This window comes from Sycon ciliatum, chromosome 12 (genome assembly GCF_964019385.1).
Source record: "Sycon ciliatum chromosome 12, ocSycCili1.1, whole genome shotgun sequence".
Taxonomy (NCBI): domain Eukaryota; kingdom Metazoa; phylum Porifera; class Calcarea; order Leucosolenida; family Sycettidae; genus Sycon; species Sycon ciliatum.
Window position 1 is genome coordinate 20,313,108 of NC_088654.1, and position 13,004 is coordinate 20,326,111.

The following is a 13,004-nucleotide window of genomic DNA, read 5'->3' on the forward strand; positions in this document are numbered from 1 at the left end:
GTTTCGAAAGGTGCTCACAGTGTGCTAGTATTAGAGACTGTGCTAGTAATGGAGACCTGTGCTTATAATAGAGAATATACGATAACTATCACAGGTGCTAAGTCAATCACAATGAGAAGGAGAGGTACACAGGAATAGGTTGCGCTAGTTTACACGTCACATAGAGTACTGAGGTGGTGACAAAGAAAGATAAAAAGTAGATACCAACATAACTATCACAGGTGCTAAGTCAGCAACCCACAGTTCTCGCCTATGTCACACCCCAGCAGCCTTCCTTTCACCTACCTTCGACTGAATTTTCAATTTTCGAGGTTCGTGAAGTATTTGTCTTGTGTAGTTAGCAACCTTCAGGTGTGACGTTAGACGTTCGTGATGATTTGTTGGCTTTCACTTGGCGTCTACTTTTTACCCTTCTTTGTCACCACCTCAGTACTCTTTGTGACGTGTAAACTAGCGCAACCTATTCCTGTGTACCTCTCCTTCTCATTGTGATTGATTTAGCAACTGTGATAGTTGTGTCTGGTAGGGTTCAGAACACCTCCATTCTGCACTATTCCTTTTGTGTTGATATGTCACATAATATGTGAGTTAGTTGAGTGTTTACACCTTGCGCCGGTATCGTCTCTATAAAATAGCATTATTCAGCTAAACCCCTTAATTCAACAACTGCTTCTCCTCTGATGAGTTCCCCGTTATATCTCTATGGAACGAAACAAGACTTGTCAGGAGTACTACTACTTGCTTTCGTGGAGTGTGGCTGGTGAACTGTCCGTGCTGTGATCTGCAAGCGTCGTGTGGTCTCGTCGGGTCAAATGAAAAACCTATTACTACTATTTGACGGACCTATTGAAGATGGCATCAAAGAATTTTGCAAGCATCGCTATTTTTAAAACATGTGATTAGTTTCAGTTATTATTTACATTCCTGCAGCCGCGTCAGCCAAGCACGTGTCGAAGACAGTGGCTCAGTCCACGCATTTGCTATCGGCAAGGGTTTGAAACTTTCAGTACCCAGACTACTTCCTCAACAAGAAGACAACACCCGCGCGCCCGACCCGATCAGAGCCACGTTTGAACGTGTAAGCACGTCTCCAGCGCAATGTAGCCAGCAACGTGACGGGCAGGTGCACTGGTTCTTGTATATCTTCTGTTTAAAAATAAAAATAAAACAACTGCTCTGAGTATAGGATTTCGTGCATCAGTATAAATCATTTGCACTGGTTCTTTGCCTCAAATAGAACTACCAATGAAAGCTGGTCACGCAATTATGACCCTTCCACAACCACCCGCGGAACGAATAATATCTCGACTTGACAGCTAGAATGGATTGAGGTTGAGGTTTCAGCTATGAATATTAAAAGAAACGCTCTTCGACCCACCCACGAACAATTTTTTTAAAATTATGGACGAGCCCTGAAGTGTATACCCATTGCATACCAACGCCGTATGTGGGATCAATTCTACACAAAAGACCGAGGGACGTGTGTTTAGAGCTCCCTAGAAAGTTGTATACTGTGCTCGTACACATGAAGCACCACAACGTCAACAGACTCAGAGTGAAGAGGCGGTAGAAATTTGCAGAGGTCCGCTCTCCACGCACGTGTAGTGTCAAATACAACCTGCGATGTGTAAGCTGCACAATGTGCCCAGGCAGCAGGGGCACTAGAGCTGGGCCACTCGACTTGTCAGCATTCCCACAGTCCTCCAGCGGTCAATACAAGAACGAAGATCCCGGGTACATGTGCTGTTGCGCTCGGTGAAATCCGACCCAGCGTACATATTTGGCGCCCTCAACTTGCACGCCATTGACGCCCTGGAAGTGGCACGAATACGGTTGGACGTACACATGTACAACTACAATGATGTAATCGGAACGTGTCCAGGGCGCCAGCTTTGCACTTCGGGTCGGATTTCACCGAGAGAACCCGTAGTAGATGCGAAACACCGCACGTCAGCATAAGTCCATAGCGGGAACTTTGCACGCATCAGCCACATGACCCTTGCGGATACGTGAAACTAGTCTTTGAAGATCCCTGCTGGCTCACTGGACCATTAGCCACTGATCCACACGCATCATGTCTGCGACAGTATACAACCCACAGACTCAACATACTCAATGTGCGTTATACTGGTTAAACTCATCATACGGTATTTTCCGGAGTATAAGCCGCACCCCCCCCCCCCCCCCCTCTCCCATTTCTTTGCCACGAAACAAAGACATCTCTACCCTGTTTATCACCGTTAATTTGATCCTCTTTTCGGGTTCATCTTGAGTGTTCAAAGTGCGGTTTATACTCCGGAAAATACGCTACTCACTGCATGTTGTACTGTATATACACTCACCTGTGACGACGGTGAGAACTCATTTAGACTCGTCGTCGAGCCGTGCACCGACGGAGTGTCCGATCGCCGGCGCCATTTCGGCGACAGCTCCACCGCCCTGGCAACCTTCCTGTCGGTCGCCTCGGCAACGCGGAGACGTGTCACCTCGTCCGTCAGCTTGCTGTTGTCGAGCGTCAGGCGCTCCACCGCCTGCTGGAAGTAGGCAATGTCGTCGTCCTTGCTCTGGACAATACGCTCGGCGAGGCGGATCTTCTGCACGTCGCGAACGCTCTCCGATCGCGACTTTCGCATCAGCTCCTCAACCTCGCGCTCATGTTCCTCTTCTCGTCGCCGTAAATCACCAACGCGCTCGTGCTCCGCCTCGATGCGCACCTCCAGCATCTGCTCGGTGCGCATTTTCTGCTCGCGCAGTGCCCACATCTCAGTCATTAGTTTTACTCGCTCCTGGGCCGCCTGCTGCTCCACGCTCTCGCGCACCCGCTCCTCGCATTCCTGTACAGCTCTGCGCACACAGTCGTCTCGTTCGCGGTTGAACGCAGCTCGCTGCGAGCGCAGCTCCTCGTCTTTTCGCTTCAACAGACGCCCCACTGAATCGTCCTCCCGACCCTTCTCCTTTTCTCTTCCCCGGTCGAACTTGTCTCTGCATTCTTTCCGCACGCGCTGCGTTGTGACCTCGACAAGATGCTCTCTCTCACGCTCGAGCTGATCTCGAAGCGCCTTCTGAGCACTAGCGCGCTCTCTCGCAGCATCGCGGACACGGCGCTTTTCAGCGTCGAGATGCGAACGTACTTCTCCCAGTTCGCCAGTGAGTTCGTCATTTTTCCGTCGCAAATCAATCACGGAACGAAGCTCAGCAGCAACATCAGCAGCTGACAAATTGCGAACGTCCAAGCTACTCGAGGGCCTGCTGAGTCCTCCAGGGGTGGATATGCTGTGGCGGGACATTCCCCCGAACACACACTCTCACATCAGTGGGGTACGAGCTTCAACAAATGGCCCTCTGCCCTCATCATAGGTCAAGGACGGCCGTTCAAAACTGCCTGCTTGTAGATAGCTGCCAGAGATAACTACTCCATTTCCCCATCATTGCTCGAACAGCAAGAAACATTCGGGATGGGGCCGACAAGACGAAAAACTCTCTTTGTCACATTCAAAATCAAATCTGTCATTCTGAATCTGTACGAAAAATCTTCGCGGCCATTTTTCATCGGTATCTTGGCAACCGATAGATTTCTACTCAGTTTGAGGAAACATTCGCGCCAAATCCAACAGAAACTGGACTTTATGGCAAAGGTGCCAGGTTTACAAGGCCAACTTTCCTCGTCCGTGGTGAGGTTGTGCAGTCATAAAAATTATAAAACTCACGGAATTCCGGAAGCCAGTAAAGTATAAATTTTGTCCTGTTGCAAGCTAGCATTCGATTCATGCATTGTCGTGATGTTAAAATCAGGGAGTCGTAAAATACGACAAAATACGATTTTACGACTCCCTGGTTAAAATCAATCAATCTTTATAGAACCGTGACGCCGTGACGTACTCAAGCAAAGACTGGCGCAACAGTATTTTACTGCTGGTAAGTGGTAGCAACTTTCCCTCAGCCACACCACCATGTACATGAAGGGTATACAATCATGTAATTTTAAAAATTGCCTGTAGAATTATTAAATTTTACTGGTACATGTAACATTCTTTAGGATTTCACGTCACGAGTTGGGCCCTAGACGACGGCTACTTTGGCCAGCCCGTTACCGGACAACAAAGCTTAAAGTTTAAAGGGGAAGTGCATCGATTTTTCAAGTAGGGCTCAGATGAAAAACTGCAGTGATCGACCTTCTCTCTCACGGAGCTAAGCAGAATGTGCGTCATCACCTGTAGTCGCCATGGAAACGGGATCAGGAAATTGGCGATATGGCAAGTTTCCCTTGCCGTACGCAAGCGAGAGATATACCATCGGAACCGATATCCAATTGTCTTTCATCTGAGCCCTACTTGAAAAATCGATGCACTTCCCCTTTAAATTAAAGGCCAAAGAGAGTGATTTATTTTCTTGCGCATGCTTGTATGTATGAAGTGACGTACATGTAATAGGAGTCAGGCCGCGCGCTAGTAGACCCAGGTACTCGAAGTCCGTACACTTTTACAGTGTGTGTTTGTCGAGCTGAAACTCACACTAGCAATGATCACTTGCCAGAATCCTGCTCGTGGATGGAAGGTATCTTGTCCAAGTTTGTTCTGAGGCCAGGCTCGATTGAACCAGGCCATCTTTCGATCCGATCTGTTTCTCTGGAGTTCGCTGATTTTTCATATCAAATTTTTGTGTCGCGGAGGGTACTCTAAGTCCGTACTGATCAGAGGTGACTCGAAATACACACATATTTCTGCTAATTGCTAACTTGCAATCCCTCGGTTACGACGAAAGCACCGAAGGGATATGTTTGGCATGTGCCTCCACCAGTATTTCTTGCAAAAGCGTAGTTTGTTGCCGAACTGCAAGCTGTTTTAGTCGGCTCAGAGAAGAAGCAGCTGCGCTGTGAAAACCGCGGGAAAACAGTGGTGGAGATGCCAGGAGTGTCAACCTTTCTGCAAGAATTGGTGGTTCTCTGTAAATTCTTCTCCTCTGGCCATTGTCAGCTCTAAGCTGGCTCTTGATGATTGAGTGAAGGTCTGTTTGACGCTGTGTCCGTTCGAAATCGGTCTTGGCAAAGTTGATTTTCGCATGAAATGTAACCCAATTTGTATTTCGTATGGGCACTCGAAAACCCACTCGCGTGGTATGGGACTTCTGCTTATCGTAGATCCCTGAAAATTGGTACGCGAGGAGAACATACCACACTGTCCCCTCCATAAAATATTTGAGTCGAATACAATAACAGAACATGAAATTATGGGCGTACGAACTTAGGATACCATGTACGGACTTCGAGCACCTGGGTCTACTCCGCCGCCAGCGACTAGTGGTGAGGTCGGGAGGAGCGAATCACGATAAAACAAGAAAAAAGAGAGAAGAGAAAGGAAGCGCGGCATGTACAAGGCGGAAAGAGAAAAAAATATGATACCGTGAATATGTACAAGAGCGGCGCTGCGTGCATCATAGTTTAGTAAAGCGTTCCTGTCAGCTGTTCTATTATTGTGTTACTGTTAGTAATATACTATCAAGAGCACATAAACCGGTTTATGTGCTCTTGATAGTATATACCTCACTATTGCCAGTATTGGCACAAAGCAGACCGGTGACGCGGTCACGTGTCAACAAAGTATCAACAACGTGTTGACCACGTGTATAGCGGTACACTCAGTGGTACACTAATTCTCGTGCCATTCTCGTGCCACAAAACTGGAACATCGAGCACCAGTTTGGAAAGGCTTCAGACAGAAAGCCTTTCCAATGAAGATTCTCTATACAGGCAGATACGCTACACATGATAAGTAGGCATACCAGGGGTTTGAAACCAGACACCCCACCGAGACTATTATGGGATTGCCCTATTCAAAATTTATTAATTATACTCTGGCAAAAGCGGTACTGCGCGGGCGGTGCAGGCCATTGGCCGAAAGCTCATGACCTGATCCAGCACAAGTGACACACCAGTGACCTCGATACCATGGTTACAGGTTTAATTCTCAGTTGTCCGATCAGCATGCCAATAACGAGTGCCTAGACTGCCACTCGGTCTCTACAGTACAAGTATGCACCAGAGGGATAGGCTGGCTTTCGGTCAAACAAGCAAGAACACATACCAGAACATCTCCGCTCACTGCTCTTGGAGCATTTCGAGCACTCTTGGCAGGGTCTGCAGCTCTTTATAAAAATGCTTTGCTTCACGGAAACGTATTTCATTGCGAAGAGCTGCGCTTCGTTCCTCTGAGCTGTGCTGAGGAGCTCTTACAGAGCGAAACAGTTGCTGTCCACAGATTTGAGTACCAGAACATACATGTACTTCCGGTACATGTACTAGTGCCACTGTCACAGACAGTACTACACAATTCACTTACTTGTCATTTGGTCTACCACCACTCTATACAGTCCGCTGCTCAGTTTGCGAACTCAAATCAAAACAACCAACCAACCGACCAACCATCTCTTAGTGGCCACAGGGCATCGTGAGAATAAAAGATTTCAAACCATGCTAGCAATGCACCCAGCAGTCAAGCTACATCATGCAGTTAAATAAAGAGATGGCAGTTGGTTAGCATCCCGAGCGGGCACTGGCTCCAAATTCCCAGCACCCTCGCCCTGCACACGGCACATACGAGCCACGCACCTGAATGACCAGGTCTTCTCACGTTCCCAAAGGCGATGGGAAACTCAACATTGCATGCCCAGCAAGTGGTACAGTGTCCAGCGGAATACGGTCAACGGCATAGCGGACCAGTGCTCGGTCATCTAACTCAGAACGTAGAGATCTACGAGTACAAGTATTATCGTGGACCAGTGCATCCACAGAACATATTCCTGCAGATGGGTCCCACAAGGTCCACGCCACAATCACTATGCTACTTAACGCACTCGCATGCACGCCTGTCTAAACTATCTACACATACACCAGAGTAGATGGCGTGACACAACACACACACACACACACCCGCACACAGGAGCCATGGTATCTCGACGTTCACAAACGAAACCAGGGTGCATGCGCCCGCAGTGCGACTGGGCTCGTCTGCGCATGCAAGATGCAGATGGAAGAAAGCCAGAAAAAAATAGCGCCAGACTCACAAAGCAGAAGTATATACGATGTGAGCATAGTCAAGAGCAGATGGCGAGGCACAGGAATAGCAAATGGCGCTGCATAAGCACTGGAAGGAGATTGCCAAAATGCAGACTTTCTAAGAATGCACACGCATAGGCACACAGATGACAGCGGAATGGCAGAACCGACGCATGAGTGACACGCGACCCATACACAAAGCCAAAGGGCAAGGTAACCCCAACACACACACACACACACCCAGACACACATAGACACACACACACACCCAGACACACACAGACACACACCCAAACACACACACACACACGCGCGCGCAGAAGCAGACAAAAGCTCAACCAATCATGCATACACGAAAAATGGCACAGGAAACCAATAGTGCTGCAAACTAGGGAAAAAAAGAAAGCGCCATTCTTCAACCAGCGCACTTGCCACACAATGTTAGTCTCACCTGGACAGTGCAGTAGTAAAAACAGACACATGTAATTGCATGACCATATCCGGGACATGCAAGCTAGTCCACACTGCAGTTGTCTGCTGTCGGAAAACAAAATCAAACAAAAAACATCGTTATGAGCCTAGAAAAAAAACAAAACAAAAAAAACAAAAATGAAATCACATGTGCATTCCGGTAGGCCAGCAAGTGTGCATGTAAGCGTGCATGTAGCAGAAAAATGTCTATGAAGAGTGGGGTAGGTAGGTACGTTGCCACAGCACACTCTGTAATGGTAGCAGCTCTCGGGGTAGTTCACATCACACAACACCATTCCAATACACCGAGCGCATGGCAGGACAGGTGCGCACATGTTCTCAATTCAGCATTCACATCGGTCGAAATCAGTCAGTACCTCGGGGGGCGCCAGCCCACACAGCTCAGCCGGTTCTCAGAATAATGTGGATGCCAGAGTCGGTGAAGACCGGTTCGCTCAGCTGACCAACACGCAGGCGGTACGTGGCCTCCTCGAAAGGCTCTGCAGGTGACACAAGATCATGGTAGGAAACAGCAGTGAGAGACAGCAAGCAGTAGAAAAGCATCCCGGCAAACAGAGGGTGTGTGTGGTAATAGGGGTGACGGGGTGCGACGCTGCCACCAGAGCACTAGACATTGGTGTTTGCGATAACGTTTGCCAGCAACAACATGTACTATAGGACATTGGGCACATTACCTAAGAGAGCACATGACCTCATCATAGTGTGCATGACATCATCTTCAAGCCTACATGCCATCATCACACCGTACACGCCGTAGCTGGTTGTACATGTGCAGCCAAACATGCCCCCCCTCACACACACACACGCACATACACACACACGCACACACACACACACACGCACGCACATACACACACACACACACACATGCACCACCAGGGAGAAGCTCCACTCGACGCAATGCAGCCGTATCTTACTCTGCATGGCCCCGCGTCCAAAGAATCCCAAGTCGCCGCCACGCTTGGCACTGCTGCAGTCGCTCTCTGTTGACGCCAGGTCGGCAAACTTGATATCACCGCTCTCGATACGCGCACGGTACCCTGAGCACGAGAGATGTACAAACATACACGAGTTGTAGAACAAGCTCATTATCAAATTAAGGTAATGCTATAATTATCACTAGTTGTATGTTAGGCATCGCAACCTGCCAGGACAGCATTATTCAACAGCTCACAAGGCTGAAGAAGTGGCTAGCGTTTATTTTAGCCAAGTCTACCCAGCTTTTCGTAGCTATTGCATACTTATACTTGGTCCGCGTCAGCGATATTGTCGCTTATCTTTCAGCTTTGTTTATATGTCGCCAATGCTTACTTGGCAGCCCATTTCATCCCAATTTTGGTTAGCAAGTTAGTTTGCCAGTACCTGAAAGGTCTAGCAAGAGTTCGAGTGGATTTCGAGAGCGATAGGTGGGTGATTCTGATTGATACAGCGCCGCATCAAAATAGATTATCTTTTTACGCTGTGCAGGCAAGAGCAGCGCAAGTAGTGGTAACTTTTTCTTTTGACCAGACGACGCTTGCAGACATCAGCACCACTACTATTTGACGGACCTACTGAAGATGGCATCAACAAAATCATTGCATACTTATGTTCGGCATTTTTCAACACATTTGCGTGGATACATTCACACATACACACACACACACACACACATACACGTACACACACACATGTCTATGCACGCACGCGTACACGAACACCGGTATCAAATGAAAAGCGGAGAGACTGGCAATCGAACTGGCTCCAACTTGCCTGTATCAATCACCTAACAAAGACATGCAACAACGTCTAAGTCAAGATGCGAATGCCACACATCATCCTTAGACCTAGCTAAGGGCCTGGTCAGACTGCGGCAAATTTTGGTTGCCTGACGAAAACAGAACAGCGCCCAGAATTTGAATCGCGATCACACTACACATGTGGGGAGAGTGAAAATTCAAACTTCATTTCGAGCGTCAAGTGGTAATCTCCACGAACGACGTCAAATTCCTTCACCTTGGGGATCGCCAACACCGTCAGTGCAATCCTTGCAACCATCCTTATCAGTTTTGTTGTTGTCCGTGGCCAATTAGCTCCTCGATATCGAGATGAAAAAATCAGTAATTATCAGCGTCAATGGCGTATCAGCGTCAAATCCTGTTTGGAGCGGAAAAGCGTGGTCCGTTCTTGCTTTTTTTTTGGAGCGTCAACTCTCGCTTTTGCCGCTCTGGCGGCAAGTTACTATGGAGATTCGGATTATAATCCTAGGATTATTTCGATTTTGCCGCAGTCTGACCAGGCCCTAATGCACTGTGTGTGCCTCAACCATGTGTAATACTAGTGGGTCAATGGTGTAGGGCGACTGCTTAATTGGCATCGCCACGAATCAAGTGATTCCACGACTTTCGCCACAAACAGTCTACTTTTGTGCAGTGCTGATATACTCAGCATGCAGGGTCTATGAGTAGATTGCTGGGAACCACTTGTGGTCTTCAGATGCACCCCGGCCTACGCCCGTGTGGGCCATGAAGCACGGCGCTGGTCGTCGGTACAACACCCGACGCCAAGAGTACATACCCCCCCCCCCCCGAGTGTGCAACACCTGATCCAGCTCTGCATAAGGTCTTGGCCGAGCGTAATCGGATCTTCTGATGTCATGCGTACACTCCACACCACCACAAGGTCGGTCTCGAGGCAGGGCACCATTGTTTTGATCCGAGAGTACCCGCGACTCCCCGGGCTCCCCTCAGATGTGCACGGTATTATGACGCGAAGATCCGATTCCGCTCGACCAAGACCCTATGCAGAGCTGGATCAGGCGTTGCACACTCTTGGGGGTTATGTACTCTTGCCGACGCACTAGAACCGTTTACGTGTACAGTAGAGTCGTGCCCCTGAGAACGTCATTTCCAAGAGGTCTTATCTTTGAGCGACTTGGCTGCGTTCATATAGCACGTTCTTAGGAACAATTTGTACTGGATCGTATGCACACGCTACTACATACATTTATATTGTATGCACAAAAGCTACCAAAACACCAAGACCGACGTTCTGAACTTCAGACTGTGGTGTTCTCAGTATTTCAGGATGGGCATTCTTGGGCTCCACGTTTTTTGTCGTGCAGCTCTACCGTACGTGTATAGCATTGCAGATGCACGGAGCGCCATGGCGTCGTGCCCAAACGATGAGTGACACATTTCGGATACATCGAGCAAGGCTGGCTGCGCGGTGTGCGTGTGTAAATGAGTGGATAAAGACAGTCTTGCGCATGGCCAGCAGCTCATCAGCCAGCATACCTACACTGATATCCTACTTTCCGTCCACAGGACCAGACGCGGCCAAGTAAAATACGACCTCGTGCATCAAGCAGAGAGCCACGCTCGCTGCCCCCGCCAGCCCGGGTGTTCTCAATGCTAGCCCTGTCCAAGCTCGGGGCTGATATGTTCATGGGGTCGGATTCCACTTGCCATCACGTGAACAGAGCATCACGTGCTCATTGTAAATGCATGTACAATCAAGAGTACATGACCCCCCAGAGTGTGCAACGCCTGATCCAGCTCTGCATAGGGTCTTGGTCGAGCGTAATCGGATCTTTGCGTCATAATACCGTACACATCTGAGGGGAACCCGGGGAGTCGCGGGTACACTCGGATCAAAAACAACGGTGCCCTGCCTCGAGAACGGGCTTGCGGTGGTGTGGATTGTACGCATGACATCAGAAGATCCGATTCCGCTCGACCAAAACCCTATGCAGAGCTGGATCGGCGTTGCACATTCTGGGGGGGGGGGGGGGTATGTACTCTTGGTACAATGCATAGTTCATGTACAGTACTCGCGCCGCCAAATCTGAGAAGTTACATAATTTTCTTTTTCTTGAAATTAATACGATATTACTGGTACAAAGCGTCAAAATAATTGAGATCAAGGAAGTCTGCGAACCTTTCAAAATTTCCAGGGCTTGGTCTTTCGTCCGCGTGATCGTCTCCTCTCTCCATGACGATGGCCTCCTGGACTCGACGTGCTTTACGAGAAGGTGAGACGCACGAACTCCATCCTTGGCGTCTTCCTCAGGTTTGTCCCATTGGCTGGCATTGGTGAGCGTGTTCAGGAAATAGGTCTTGCCCGTTTCACGGGACACCTTCTCAACCCAACCACTTGGCAAAGACATCTTGCGATGAAGACAAATAGGAGAGGATAGGCTCAAACTTCACAAAAAAAGGCTGAAAGGAAGAGGTTGGAGATTGCTGATTGACACAACAATGAGTAGCTATCTTTTCACTCGACTCCGCTCCTTGATTTTGCTGTATTTTCTTCTTTTCAAAGTTTCGTGCAAAAACACGAAAATAATCCTGGCTCATCACCAAGGAAACTGTGACGACATCATGCACTTTGGGCCAGGCTGCAGGGCCGCGCCGCGCCGAGGCCCGGGAGTAGTGTAAAATAAAAAGGGTTCCCGGGCATCCCTGGTTTGGGCCTTTCCGGTGGAGACTCCATCTCGAGACGGTTCAAGTGTGTGTTCCGCGGGGTCACGCACATACCGTCTTATCTCCTTCTTCAAGTACAGTACATGTACAAGGCTTCGCCAATCATTTATTCCGGCCATGCTTGCCAACCTTGCCTTGGTGTTTGTCAGGAAGTTGTGAAAACCGTCTCATGCGGCCTGGGGTTTGTTTCCAAGGCTCAGCACAACTCCTGATCCTGATTCCCGGCAGTCGCTAGCTGGACACAGTCACTGGTGGAGGTGGCATCGGAGCCAGGCTACAAAATACAAGACTCAAGACTGACAAGAGGCCGAGGGGCCACCATCAAGGCATCAATTCATGCATCATGGATTCCAAGTAATACTAATAGTTCCTCAGTACTACCGCCGAGTACCGGTATAAAAGTAGTCGTACCGGTACTTGAGAACGGTTTTATTCACAACACCATGAAGTAAGAGTCAAAGTAAAAAGACAGCCCAATTTCGGAACTACAGTGTAATGTAGTACTATAGTAGTAATGGGTAGTCCATGAGGAATATGTGGCTGGGCTGATAGACAAGTGGGTGTCACCGATTGAGCGCTTGGCGAGCGTGTCACCACTCAGCCACATGCTGCGTATGTTGTCCTGACCAAGGGATTGGTATGTGAGTGGCGGTATCACCTCCGCGATCCAGGCGTTGTCATGCCCGAGACACCTGCTGAGAAAATGCGGAAGAAAAGGCAATAATGAAGAGCGCGTATCAACAGTCGACCGCATAGTTCATTTACGCCCCTGGTATTCTCCACCTCCGGGATGGTTGGCAGGGAATGTTCGCTGTTCCTGAAGACCCTGGCGAGAATTGTTGCGGAGAGGGCTGGCATCATATCGCCGTAGGCAAATGCCCTTCGCAATCGAATGCAAGCTGCGGGCTGGTCGGCAGTAACTCCCTGCCTCTGGTAGCAGACATGTACAATGTAGGTTTGCATGATTGGCAGTAGTAGTCACTGTCATAACAAGCCCT

At 48.9% G+C, this 13,004-nt stretch overlaps 2 protein-coding genes across 2 annotated transcripts in view; both read right to left on the minus strand.

Moving 5' to 3' along the window:
- The window catches only part of LOC135828655 (mucin-2-like), an 11,536-nt gene extending 8,065 nt beyond the window's left edge, over nucleotides 1-3,471 (minus strand). The window contains exon 1 of the mRNA XM_065341082.1: nucleotides 2,343-3,471. Coding sequence (XP_065197154.1) covers nucleotides 2,343-3,287 — 945 coding nt within the window. The 5' untranslated portion in view covers nucleotides 3,288-3,471. The remainder of the gene's footprint in view (nucleotides 1-2,342) is intronic.
- A 3,467-nt stretch (nucleotides 3,472-6,938) lies between these two features.
- On the minus strand, nucleotides 6,939-11,811 carry LOC135827851 (peptidyl-prolyl cis-trans isomerase NIMA-interacting 1-like). The gene is made up of 3 exons (XM_065340282.1): nucleotides 11,462-11,811; nucleotides 8,461-8,583; nucleotides 6,939-8,022 (listed from the first exon to the last, which is right to left on the minus strand). The coding sequence occupies exons 1-3, from the start codon at nucleotides 11,688-11,690 to the stop codon at nucleotides 7,925-7,927; spliced, it is 450 nt and encodes a 149-aa protein (XP_065196354.1). The 5' UTR covers nucleotides 11,691-11,811; the 3' UTR covers nucleotides 6,939-7,924.
- Between the last annotated feature and the right edge of the window lie 1,193 nt (nucleotides 11,812-13,004).

Bases quoted from the DNA above. Each gene is read 5' to 3' on its own strand.
- LOC135827851 (XM_065340282.1), bottom strand. From the start codon at position 11,690: ATGTCTTTGCCAAGTGGTTGGGTTGAGAAGGTGTCCCGTGAAACGGGC. The intron at 8,584-11,461 runs GTTCGCAGACTT...TCTCGTGCTCAG, and splicing joins AGCCCTGGAAATTTTGAAAG to GGTACCGTGCGCGTATCGAG. The intron at 8,023-8,460 runs GTAAGATACGGC...TGTCACCTGCAG, and splicing joins TGGACGCGGGGCCATGCAGA to AGCCTTTCGAGGAGGCCACG.